Here is a 14,203-nt window from a genome sequence, read left to right on the forward strand (position 1 = left end):
GATGCTGCTGAAACCCAATTTTGTAACGATAATTCTTCTTCCCTAAACTTATTGTAACAACTACAGTTCCCAATATTGGTAGATAGGTTGGAAATCTACACACTATTCAGATTGAAAAATAAAAATAAAAGATTGGCCAGATGGTGCTATAACAACAACAAACAATACATTTTCAAATTTGATAGTTGAGAAGATATGCAGGTTACATTAATCTATGTTTGGATCTCAAGAAAACCATGAATTGAATTTGGTTCTGTTAGCGTTAAGTGTCAATTTGAAAGACAGAATCAGCACCGCAGTACAGTACAGAACAATCTGCGTAAATGTGAATGTGGCAACTGCAGGGAAGAGACAATTTCATTGACATAAGTAGTAAACAGGACAGGGCCCAGTATCGATCCCGGCGGCACACCCATTTTAACCAGCAGGAATCCAGACTGCGCCGCCCCCCACCACCACCCACACACTGACGTCTGTCACATAGTAGGTGTAGTAGGCCTAGTTCTGAAAGCAGCTGCAAGGAAAGGAAATATATTCATAATAGCCAACATATAAATCAGAAACACTTTATTTGCCAATATATAGAACATACAGTCCAGGAATTGGATTCGGTCATGCAGGTGCAAAAACATGAAACAAACATTGTACAACAATTAACACAACACAAAAAGATTCACATCTCAAATTTTGATGAAAAGGTTGAAAACATGACATGATTACAGAAGGGACATTTAATGGCACTTATTAATTAATGTTTACACTTAAAAGGGTCATGAACCAAATTATAAATGACTCTGGACTCTGTGAGCATCATCCTCACCTACAGTAGCCAACCGTTCTCTTGTAAGACTGGTGTCCACATTCTCTTGTTTCTTCCAGAAGGCATCCATAGAGAAGTAATACAACAGTGGATCTATACAGCAGTTAACACTACAGAGACACGCTGTGGGCTTGATGGCAGATATCCATATAGATTTAACCATTAAGGCCACGTTGAGAGGCATGAAAAAAATCAAAAACATCAACAAGTTCATGGCAAAGATCAGCATGACATTCATCTTGTTGTTGATCCTTGCAGAGTCATTGAGATGTCTGCGAAGAGTCCAGTACACCATAGCAGTGGACACAACATTGACTCCTAGCAGGGCGAATAGTACAACACGCCAAATATAAATGAAAACTATCCCCATTGGCATCACAGATTGTTCACCACCAACACCGATGCAAGGTGTAACAAAACATGCAGTTTCATTGCAGCTTTCCATGGTTCTTTTTAAATCTATGCTCTCTGGGATGTTTGCAGCCACTATCAAGACCCAAATAAAGGCACAGGCTCTCCAGGCATTGGTGGTGGTTCTCAGATGCCCAAACCTCAGAGGATAAACCACTGCCAGCAGCCGGTCCACACTGATGAAGGTGATGAAGATGGCACCGGAGCGGATATTGTTGATGAAGAGCATAGTGTTCCAGGTACATGCCATAATGTCCAGGGGCCAGGAACCTGTAGCATAGAAATGGGTGCATTTCTCCATTCCGACATGTCGCCTTTCCGACGTTGACGAACCCTATACCTAACCCTAACCCTAACCCTAACCGCACGCGGAAGCCACTAGTCGGAGTGGTGAGATGTCGGAATGGAGAGTGAACACCCATAGAAATAGACTCTCATAGGCAAGGAGAGCACCAGCAGAAGGTCTGAAAAGGCCAGGTTGATCATGAAGACGGCACTGGGAGATTTAAGGCTGTGACGGCGCACCAGAATCCAGAGTGACACAGCATTGAGAGGAAAGCCCAACGCTAAAATACAGCCATACAATACAGAATAGGTCATACTTCTGTGACTGTCCAGCTCTAGTCCACTTTCTGTCCAATTTCCAATTCCTGTCATGGTTACTGTTTAGTAATGATGTCCCTTTGAAACAACAGAGTTAATGTGTCGCATGTGAACCTAACAGTTGCATAAACCACATGTTTCACAATCTAGATATAGAAAAGGGTGGAACATCGTATTTCCTGTTTGTCACAGGAAGTGGCAGCGTGGATTGGCACCACACTTATATGTATGATGATTCAGTTTCACTTCCAGCCATTTTTTTTATTCACCGTCTCTATAAAGGGTGCACAGTACGTACGTAGGCCTATGTATGTACGTATGTGTCTATCCCCTCAAAAATAGACCAATCACAGCTTAGCTACATGCATGACATCACAAAAGAGAAGCACCTCCAGCCACACAAGCTTTTGTGGCCAGAGGTGTTTCCGGTACAGTGGCTGCCTGCAGTGCCTTGTGACTTATCAGTTGAAGGTCGTAGCTGAAAAGCTGGTTAGGATTTGAATGTAAAAATGTTCAAATAGTGGATTCAAACCGGGGACTTTGTGTTTAGAAAACACTGACATATCTGTCATGCTATAGAAGCATGAGAGATGTTAAGGATATTTAATATGTCCTAGCCTGAAAAGGTTCCAAAAGCCAGATTTGAACCAACAACCTTGTGTTTATGAAACAACGATTCATCTCCTGTATCACAGAGGCATGGAAGATATTTGTGACAATTAAATACTTAGCTCCATAGGATGTGTGTGTGTGTGTGTGTGTGTGTGTGTGTGTGTGTGTGTGTGTGTGTGTGTGTGTGTGTGTGTGTGTGTGTGTGTGTGTGTGTGTGTGTGTGTGTGTGTGTGTGTGTATATATATGTATAGTATATAGATATTTGTGACAATTAAATAGGATAGAATTTAGAGAACTATGAAATCACAACCCTTGTCGTTTCTGCGAACGTACTCCTAACAGGTTTTTGGGGGAACATTTTTTTTTTCCGTTTCGGTAGTGTCACTACCGAAACGGAAAAAAAATTACTAAGTCCAGAGCTCGATGAATGTTAGGGACCAAAAAAAAAGTCACTACCAATCAACTTTAAATTGCCTGAAACGTACTCCTAACAGGTTTTTGGGGGAACATTTTTTTCTCATTTCGGTAGTGACACCATTGTGTCACTACCGAAACGGAAAAAAAATTACTAAGTCCAGAGCTCGATGAATGTTAGGGACCAAAAAAAAAGTCACTACCAATCAACTTTAAATTGCCTGAAACGTACTCCTAACAGGTTTTTGGGGGAACATTTTTTTTTTCGTTTCGGTAGTATCACTACCGAAACGGAAAAAAAATTACTAAGTCCAGAGCTCGATGAATGTTAGGGACCAAAAAAAAACTTTAAATTGCCTGAAACGTACTCCTAACAGGCTTTTGGGGGAACATTTTTTTTTTCGTTTCGGTAGTGTCACTTTACAATAATGACCCGTTATAAAGCATTTATAAACGTTTATAAGTAGTTTGTAGACTATTAACAAATCATTAACAACCTGTTTGTTGACATTCGTAAATGATTACTAAAACCTTTATAACTACAGTTACAAATCATTTGTAAAGTATTAGTAAGTAGTGAACTATTCATGAATAAGCAATTTATATACATCTGTAAAAGATTATTAAATCATTTGTAACGACCCATTCTAAAGCATTTATAAACGTTTATAAGCAGTTTGTAGACTATTAACAAATCATTAACAACCTGTTTATTGACATTCGTAAATGATTACTAAAACCTTTATAACTACGGTTACAAATCATCTATAAAGGTAGTAGTAACTATTCATGAATAAGCCATGTATAATACATCTGTAAATTATTATTAAATCATTTGTAACTGATGTTACATAATATATACAAGCTATTGGTAGCTTGTTCATGTTTAACATATGCTTTGTTAAACATTCCTAAAGTATCTATAAATCCTTAGTACATGTTATTATGTGCCCTATAGTAAAGTGAAGACAGTTCATCATTTACAACTGTCTGTTAATGTGTTTGTTCATGTTTAACATGCTTTGTAAAACATTCTTAAAATATCTATAAATCCTTTGTACATGTTATTATGTGCCCTACAGTAAAGTGAAGACAGTTCATCATTTATGACTGTCTGTTAATGTGGACTTTCTCCTTACCTGTTGCAAACTACCTGGCTTTCATGAATGCAGACACCAAACAATACTAGAATTATCATTCATGTTAAGCAAATGATGCGTAAGACATTCGTAAAGAGTATGTAAACCATTTGTGGTGTTAGGGACCAAAAAACACTACAAAGTACTACCAATCAACTCTAAATTGCCTGAAACGTACTCCTAACAGGTTTTTGGGGGGACGATTTTGGCCTCCACACTGATTATTTCGGATTTAACTTTCGTTTCGGTGGTGACCAACTTTCGTTTCGGTAGTTTGATTACAAAATGTAAGTTGTGTAAAAAATAATCTGACTACTAAGTTGTTATTTGTTTGTTTAAGTCAGGCTATACTCTACTCAGAGTCATAAGTTTACAAAATGTACTAAAGTACAGTGAACGTCTGTGCGGTTTGTCTTCATCACTGAAAATAACGTACATGTAAACTGATGTCATGTGCAGTTGGGGTGAAGAAACAACCATTTCACTCCTAATAATACCTATTTGATTTGACATCCTGACTTGCTGCTGTAGCTGAGGCTTGAACCTGTTACCTGCGGCTCACTAGTCAGTGACTCTATCCATTCACCTACAGCTGTTTCCTTGGAATCTGTGGTTCTGAAACGTTTTGTTGTCAACCCCCCAAATTGACATGTATTTGGGCAGTGGACCCCAATGTGAAAAGATGTAGTGTCAGGGCCCCCCATGAAAAAGATTTATATTTATGCTGTAACACATTTTTTTTAAAGTTATTTGTCTTGTTTGTTGTTCAAGTCAAAGCACCAGGAAGGCTGTACTTGTCAGCCATCTGTTAGCTCAATGGGTTGAGACGCAGTATTCATGATCCAGAGGCCATGAGTTCAAATCCCATTGATGTCTTTCCTATGATTCTTTCCTTTGCAGACTGGCTTCCAGAAGATCAACTGAAAACTACCAGGAAGGCTGTACTTGTCAGCCATCTGTTAGCTCAATGGGTTGAGACGCAGTATTCATGATCCAGAGGCCATGAGTTCAAATCCCATTGATGTCTTTCCTATGATTCTTTCCTTTGCAGACTGGCTTCCAGAAGATCAACTGAAAACTACCAGGAAGGCTGTACTTGTCAGCCATCTGTTAGCTCAATGGGTTGAGACGCAGTATACATGATCCAGAGGCCATGAGTTCAAATCCCACTGGTGTCTTTACTGTGATGCTTTCCTTTGCAGACTAACTTCTAGAAAAACAAGTTAAAATCACCAGGAAACCTGTAACTCTCAGCCAACAGCTTAGCTCAACTGGTAGAGCGTCTGTCCAATAACATGACTTGACTTGACTTGAGTGGGTTCGATTCCCACTCGAGTCAAGTGTCCCCGGTAACTTGACTTGAGTGGGTTCGATTCCCACTCGAGTCAAGTGTCCCCGGTAACTTGACTGATATCCTTAGTGATGCTTCCCTTTGCAGACTAACTTCTAGAAAAACAAGTTAAAACCACCAGGAAACCTGTAACTCTCAGCCAACAGCATAGCTCAACTGGTAGAGCGTCTGTCCAATAACATGACTTGACTTGACTTGAGTGGGTTCGATTCCCACTCGAGTCAAGTGTCCCCGGTAACTTGACTTGAGTGGGTTCGATTCCCACTCGAGTCAAGTGTCCCCGGTAACTTGACTGATATCCTTAGTGATGCTTCCCTTTGCAGACTAACTTCTAGAAAAACAAGTTAAAACCACCAGGAAACCTGTAACTCTCAGCCAACAGCATAGCTCAACTGGTAGAGCGTCTGTCCAATAACATGACTTGCCTTGAGTGGGTTCGATTCCCACTCGAGGCAAGTGTCCCCGGTAACTTGGGGCAACAGATAAATTGACTGATATCCGTAGAATAACTTCTAAAGAGCTTGTAGCTGCGTTAGGATTTGGAACCGTATCCATCACACTGTCAGAGCTGGTGTGTGGACTTCACGTCTGATAAACCATTACAATACCAGTGGTCCTCAAACTTTTACATTTCAAGGACCACCATAACGGTCCATTTGGTCATCAACAATCATAATGATAATGAAGGATCCCAACCCTACACAATGAACATAGAGAATAAAACAAACCATGTAAGGGTAAATACAACATTATGAACATAAAGATAAAATAAACCACATAAGGGGAAATACAACACTATGAACAAAGAATTAAACAAACCATGTAAGGGTAAATACAACACAATGAACATAAAGAATAAAACATAAAACCATAAAGGGTAAATACAACACTATGAACATAAATAAAACAGACCATATAAAATGGTAAATACAACACTATGAGTAGGGCACTGCAGGGAATTGAACCCCATCCCGGTAAACCAGGAGAACCACACCAGAGCCTTTGTTTTTATGTTGTTATTTACAAATCAAATGGTAACATTCACTCATTTACATTTCAACAGTAAAGTCACTTCACAATTTTCAATGTAGATATTCATCTATACTCTTTGTCCAGAGTGACTCACAATAAACAAGGTAAACACATACATAGAATGCAGAGACAGTGTAGTGTCTCGGTAAACTAGGATCACAGGTAAACCAAGAACCTAGCATCAGTCTAAACAGTATAATAAATGAATAATCTGTACATAGAAACTATAGGATGCCAGGTCAACAAATGAACCCAGCATCTGAGGTATTTTTTACTTTACTGGAGTATTTCCAATTTTCAGTACTTTTACTTATACTCCACCACACCTCAGAAGCATATATTGTACTTTTACTCCACTACAATTATTTGAAACCTTTAGTTACTTTGTAGATTTTGATTATTACTACAAAACATACAAGCTCAAAATGCATCTAAGTGCTACAGGATGAGGTGGAGTCTGAAGATGAGTCTCTTCACATTAATGATGAGCTACGCTGTTGGTCACAGAATTCCTGAAGCGGCACAGCTGTACAGTTACAGATAATGTAATGTTTAGTGATATAGCGCCTTTATAAAAAAAAAAGAAGAAAGCAATAAATAAACAAATAAAATTAAAAAAAAAACATCACATTCAAATACAGTAAATGGAAGTTAAAACAAAACATACATTACAACTGAAATATTTTTTGTGCAAATATTACATAATTTCCAATGATATTATCCATCAAAGACTAATGCTATTATGCCTATGAAGTCATGACGACCAAGAAGAAAACAGGAAAACAATAACCCAAAATACATGTCAATAATTAACATTACAACAATAAAAAAGGAGAAAAACTAAAACAAAATACAGATAAGATACAATAAACTAACAGATATTCAAATTAATATTTGCACAAAAAAAAAACTCTTGCTGACCTCCCTCATCTATCCCGTCACAGTTCATCCATTTACCAATTTAGTTTATCCACTTAACAAGGCTGCCATGTTAAAGGACAAGTCCGGACTAGAATAACAGCCTTTTTTCCTACTTTTATTGATCCCAAATGACTGGCCATGGAAAATTCATGAACAGGCCATAAATAGGTAGCCATGTTTTCACTCCACACAAATTTTAAGGAAAACTCCTTAGACAGAGATTAAGAAAATATATTTGTATTTTATTTGTTCATGCTCATAAAGTGCTCCAAGAGCTAAGTGAAAAGTGCAGCAGCAAACGTTTGGGTCAAAGGACCATCGTCAGTGCCTCGCCTACTGACCGCCGTGAATAATGAAGCTTTACCCGCAAATGCCAACACATAAATCCACATCACATACAGCGCCTATGGTCATATGTGATGTGGACTGACGTGATGAAGACTTACCTGCACATGACTGAAGTGACGTGAAATGATAAGACGAGACGCAAATCAAATTATGCAAAATGAAACGAGACATAAATCCACATCACATACTGCACTACACTACACTACACCCCAAACACACATAAATCCACATCACATACTACACTACACTACACCCCAAACACACTATGGTCATATGTGATGTGGACTGACGTGATGAAGCTTTAACCGCAAATGATTAGATCTGATGATATAGCACTGACGATGGTCCTATGACCTAAATGTTGGCTGCTGCACTTTTCACTTTGATCCCTTGGAGCACTTTATGATCATGAAACGAATAAAATAAAAATAGCTTTTCTTTGTCTCCGTCTAAGGAGTTTGTGGAGGGAGTCTTTTTTTCTGCCAGTTTTGCTTTGTTTTTGAGACCAGCTACAGTCAGTAAATATTCCTCTTTTTCCTTTTAGTTTCCTACAATAAAAAAAAAGAAAGAAATGTACAGAAATAAAACGTTATTTTTCAAAGGAACCTCATATATTTAAGGAAACACATGGAACCAAATGGACCCTTGTCCACTGTTTCCCAAGTTATGGGTCGGGACTCAATAATAGGTCGTGGACACATTTTCTTGGGTCATGAGTAAATAACCCCCCCCCCCCCCCCCCCAACCTGTTAATTAAGTATTCAATCAAAGCTTCCAGCAGGTGATTGGCCTGTGGATTACGGTTCATTGAACATTGTAATGTATTAAATACATTGAAAATGACATTGGTTTGTTCTGAATGGAGCAGATATGACATATTGGAATATTGTTGATGTCCCAAAAAAATTATAAAAAGTGAAAATAGCCGATCTACAAGATCAATGTCACAAAATAAATTAAAACATTCAAAATAATGTAATTTAAGAAAATGCTAAATAAGAAATTCCATAAAGAAAAAATAATGAAAATCTACAAGAGTGAAGATCTACAAGCTCAAACTAAAAAAAATAAAAGCAATTCCATAAAGTAGGAGAATCATTTGTTTAACATACAACTTACATTTAGTTGAAATTTAAACCAGTGGTTGTCCTCCTAAATATTTGGCAAAAACATTAAGATTTAATATAAAAAAGTTATACTAAATAAATAATTTATACTAAGTTAGTACCAATGGATTGATTGGTCTTTAAAGCATGCTCTGAAAAGGCCCACCCATCTGTCCACTTAACACGGCTGCCATGTTAAGTGGTCAGATCCAGAATAAGGTTGAGAACCACTGATTTACACATTTCAAAGATCTACTTTGATCTACACATTTCAAAGATCTACTGGCCCAGTAGGCCTGCTGGCCCTGGTTTAAGGAGTGACTCCTGAGTCCAATGCAATCTGACAATGATAATATTTTCTCTAATATGCATGGACTATTTTTTTGCTATTTTTTCTCTCATGGCATATATAGCATTTTGTTTTTCTAGTGACTTTGCAAGGACTTACCTAGGGCTTTTTGCATGGACTAATACATTTTTTTTTTAATACATCTTTTTAAACGGAATTAATCAATACCCAGGTGGTTGGCATGTTTCCCTGGAGGATACCGTTTATTTTACTAGTTCAGTAAATAATGAATGCATGAAAGGAACCTTTTATTTGTTACTTTCCGTCTATTTGAAACGGATTATTATTTACATGCATGGAAATATGGGAAAGCATGGATTTCTTTTGTCGCTATGGAATGGTTACGCAATTGGATTAAAATATGCAAGCATGGAACAGAACTATCGGAAAGCATGGATTACTTTCGGAGCTATGGAAGGGTTTATGGGTTATTTTACTAGTATTGGGCTATTTTCATGCACGAAGATGGGTTATTGGCATGCATGTTTCTTCTATACTTTAGTTATATATTTTGATGGATTGACATTCGAGGACTTGGCTTCTTCCCACTTTGACTTTTGTTTAAAGGGGCTAAACGAAATGCATGCATTTGCTGCTCTCGCCTTTTTTTCTTTTTTTTCTCTCTCGTCGCTCTGTCTCTCTCTCTGTCTCTCTCTCTCTCTCTCCGTCCCTCTCGCTCTCTCTCTCTGTCTCTCTCGCTCTCTCTCTCTCTCTCGCTCGCTCGCTCTGTCTCTCTCGCTCTCGCTCTCTCTTTCTATGCGTGTGAGCGCCGCGGGTGCGTTTGTGAGCGGGTGTGATGGTAGATGGTTGGTATTTGAAAGGACTCATGATCAATGGATTGGATTTGGATATAGGAACTCTTTTCTATTAACATGATCGATCTGAATCAAGACATTGACCCTGAAAGTAACTTTTTTACAGTAAACAACTGCCGTTACTACACAGATGAACAGTTTATAAAAAACATGAAATTGGATCATTGCATTTCAATTATCCATTTCAATAGCAGGAGCCTATATGCAAACTTTGACAGTATAAAACAATATCTGAGCAAGTTCATCACACCATTTAGTGTGATAGCTATCTCTGAAACATGGCTCTCTTTAGAGAGGGGGGTGGATTTTGAGCTAGAGGGCTATGATTTAAATTTCATGAACAGAAAAAAAAAAACTAAAACAACAGGAGGGGGAACAGCTTTGTACGTGGACAAAAGATTGGAATACAAGATTGTTGAAAGTATGACTACTGCTATTGAGGATATTTGTGAATGTGTTACTATTGAGATTAATATGGAAAAAAAGAAAAATATTATTGTCAGCTGTGTTTATAGGGATCCAAGCTCTAGCATTGACATTTTCAAGAATCTTATGGAAGAGTTGTTCACGAAGACTGAGCAGAAGGTTACATATGTCTGTGGAGACTATAATATAGACCTTCTTAATCCTAATAAACATATATTAATTGATGACTTTATAGCTGCAATGTATAGTATGAGCCTATATCCTATTATAACACAGCCTAGTAGAATAACATCGCATTCAGCTACTATAATAGATAATATATTTACAAATAATATGGAGGATAACATAATAAGTGGATTACTTATTAATGATATCAGTGATCATCTGCCAGTCTTCGTGATCTATGACTGTGACCATAGCCTGAAGAGGGAAGAGAATATAACTAGATATAAGAGATTGAGAACTGAAGAAGCTCTAAATGCTTTTAATAGGGAATTGCTAGCTCAAGACTGGAAGAATGTATATGAATCAGAGTATGTAGATCTAGCCTATGATAATTTTTTAAATACATTCTTACTGTTGTTCGAAAGAAACTGTCCAAAGCAAAAATGCAGGAGGAACACAAATTGTAATAATAAGCCCTGGATCACAAGAGGATTGTCAAATGCATGTAAAAAGAAGAATACATTATATAGGGATTTCATAAAATATAGAACTAGAGATAAAGAAATTAAATATAAGAAATATAAAAATAAATTAATGGATATTATTAGGAATTGTAAGAAAGATTATTATAATAAATTATTAGACAAAAACAAAAATAATATCAAGGGTACATGGAAAATATTAAACAGCATTATTAGGAATAAAACATACTCTAACTATATTGATCATATTGTTGACAAGGAAAAGACCATTAACAACATGAATGAGGTGGTTGAGGGTTTTAATGAGTTCTTTGTGAGTATAGGACCCAAACTGGCCAAGGAAATAACCCCGCCACAAATGGGAGGTGCTCAATACTTCGTTGAAAGTAACGCAGACACCATATTTATACACAATACTGACAAAAAAGAAATAATTGATATTGTAAATAATTTTAAGAACAAAACATCAACAGATTGGAACGACATTGACATGTCACTTATAAGGACTGTAATTAATGCTATTGCAGACCCATTAACACATATCTGTAACCTATCATTCAAAACAGGCTCTTTTCCTTGTCAGATGAAAATAGCTAAGGTAATTCCGATACATAAAGCAGGAGACAAACACCTTTACACAAATTACAGGCCAGTGTCCTTGTTATCTCAATTTTCTAAGATCCTTGAAAAACTTTTTTCTGCTAGGCTGGACAGTTTCATTGATAAACATCAACTTTTAACAGATTGTCAATATGGCTTTAGAATCAATAGATCAACTTCAATGGCATTAATTGATGTAATAGAAAAATTAACTAGCTCAGTTGACAATAGGGAATTTGCAATAGGGGTATTTATTGATTTAAAGAAGGCATTTGACACAATTGACCATGATATTTTACTTAGAAAAATGGATAGATATGGTATTAGAGGCATTGGGCTTAATTGGGTGAAAAGTTATATTGAAAATAGACAACAGTTTGTACAGATGGGAGAATATAGATCAACAAGCTCGGCTATTACTTGTGGAGTCCCACAAGGGTCTATATTAGGCCCCAAGTTATTTATTTTATATTTAAATGATATTTGCAAAGTCTCTAGTATCTTGAAATGTGTTGTTTTTGCAGATGATACTAATATTTTTTGCTCCGGGGAGAACCTTCAGCAGCTGTTGGAAGTTGTCTCTGTTGAATTGGGGAAACTGAAATTATGGTTTGATTTAAATAAATTATCACTAAACATTAAAAAAACAAAATTTATGATCTTTGGAAATAAAAAAATAGACTTTAACACAAAGGTTGAGCTAATGATTGATAAAATAACATTGGAAAGAGTTTATGAGAATACTTTTTTGGGAGTTATAATTGACCATAAGTTCAGTTGGAAAGCCCATATAAATCATGTACGTACCAAAGTGGCAAGGAGTATTGGAGTCCTATATAAGGCAAAGAATATTTTAGATTACAAGTCACTGTTCACCCTATATAACACGCTAATACTACCATATCTGACTTACTGTGTGGAGGTGTGGGGAAACACCTACCAGAGTAACCTTCAACCATTATATACAATCCAAAAAAGAGCAATAAGAATAATTCACAAGGTAGGATATCATGATCATACAAATGAACTGTTCTTAAGGTCTAACACTCTGAAGTTTCTAGATATAGTTAAATTTAAAACTGCACAAATTATTTATAAGGCAAGGAACAGAATATTACCAGGAAATATACAGAAATTGTTTAAGGATAGAGAGGGGAGGTATAATTTGAGAAGGGAATTGAACTTTAGAAATCTTGGTGCTCGCACCACTCTTAAGAGCATGTGCATATCTGTCAGTGGAGTGAAGCTATGGAATGGTTTACCGGAGGTGGTTCAACAATGTAAAAATATAATACAATTTAAAAAACAGTATAAGCAGAGTCTGTTGGAGAAATATAGATATGATAATTATGATATTTGAATGGGGGTATATCAGTATATGCTCGCATTCGGGTATATATATATGTGTATAACAGTATGATATCTGAATGGGTGTATATTAGTATATGCTCGCATTCAGATATATATATGTGTATAACGACGGTATGAGATTTGAATGGGCGTATATCAGTATATGCTCGCATTCAGGCATATATATGTGTATAAGAACGAAGACATGGGTGTATTGTATATTTTTGAGTGTTTGATTACAATGATCAATGTAACATCTTGACTGTAATTACGAAGAATTTGAGTGTTCAGAAAATATGAACTTTATAAATTATGTAAATAAGTAAAAAAAAAACATGTAGGAAGGATAGGCACAAATAAGCTTTGAGCTTCAGCCTATGCCTTTTTGATCAATCAGCATGAACTGTTGGATTATAGTGTGGTACGTTTGGTGAAATTGTTGATGTGGATCAAAATAAACTAAACTAAACTAAACTACAACTACAGCAGAAATGAACATTTAATTAAAGATCTACAACTACGGCAGATGAAAACCTAACCCTATGGATTAAGTACATGAGCAATATGTAATTAAGTTTCACAATTAAGATTGACATTTTTAGAGGAACTTTATCTTATTTAACACTTTTTTAAAGCTCTGTGGACATTGCTTTAATAAAAACCTGATAATGCTTTTAATCGGGTAAACGACATATAGATCATATTTGTTATCAAAAAACAAAAATGTCCACAAAACTTACAAGTGTGAAATAAAATCTTGACTCCTCCAACCAATTTTATATTTTTGAAAATTGTAATAATGTAATCATTTACAGACCATAAATGGGTAGCCATGTTAACATCTTTATAAAAAATAAAAACCGGTTGAAGAAAAGACTCACTCCACAAAAACCTTATGGAAAACTCATTAGACAAAGACTAAGTAAATATATTAGTGTTTTAATTTTTCATGCTCATAAAGAGCTCCAAGTGCTAAAAGTGAAAAGTGCAGCAGCAAACGTTTGGGTCAAAGGACCATTATCAGTGCATCGCCTACTGACCGCTGTGAATAATGAAGCTTTACCCGCAAATGACAACACATAAATCCACATCACATACAGCGCCTATGGTCATATGCGATGTGGACTGACGTGATGAAGACTTACCTGCAAATGAATTATAAGTGACGTGAAATGATAAGACGAGACGCAAATCAAATTACGCAAAATGATACAAGACATAAATCCACATCACATACTACACTACACTACACACACAC

The 14,203-nt window shown here is 36.5% G+C and overlaps 1 protein-coding gene across 1 annotated transcript; it reads right to left on the reverse strand.

Moving 5' to 3' along the window:
* Positions 1-577: 577 nt before the first annotated feature.
* LOC311050151 (lysophosphatidic acid receptor 6-like) lies at positions 578-1,952 on the reverse strand. The gene is made up of 2 exons (XM_084064123.1): positions 1,650-1,952; positions 578-1,506 (listed from the first exon to the last, which is right to left on the reverse strand). The coding sequence occupies exons 1-2, from the start codon at positions 1,886-1,888 to the stop codon at positions 783-785; spliced, it is 963 nt and encodes a 320-aa protein (XP_083920249.1). The 5' UTR covers positions 1,889-1,952; the 3' UTR covers positions 578-782.
* Between the last annotated feature and the right edge of the window lie 12,251 nt (positions 1,953-14,203).

Source organism: Gymnoscopelus microlampas (genome assembly GCF_963454915.1).
Source record: "Gymnoscopelus microlampas genome assembly, chromosome: 8".
Classification (NCBI taxonomy): domain Eukaryota; kingdom Metazoa; phylum Chordata; class Actinopteri; order Myctophiformes; family Myctophidae; genus Gymnoscopelus; species Gymnoscopelus microlampas.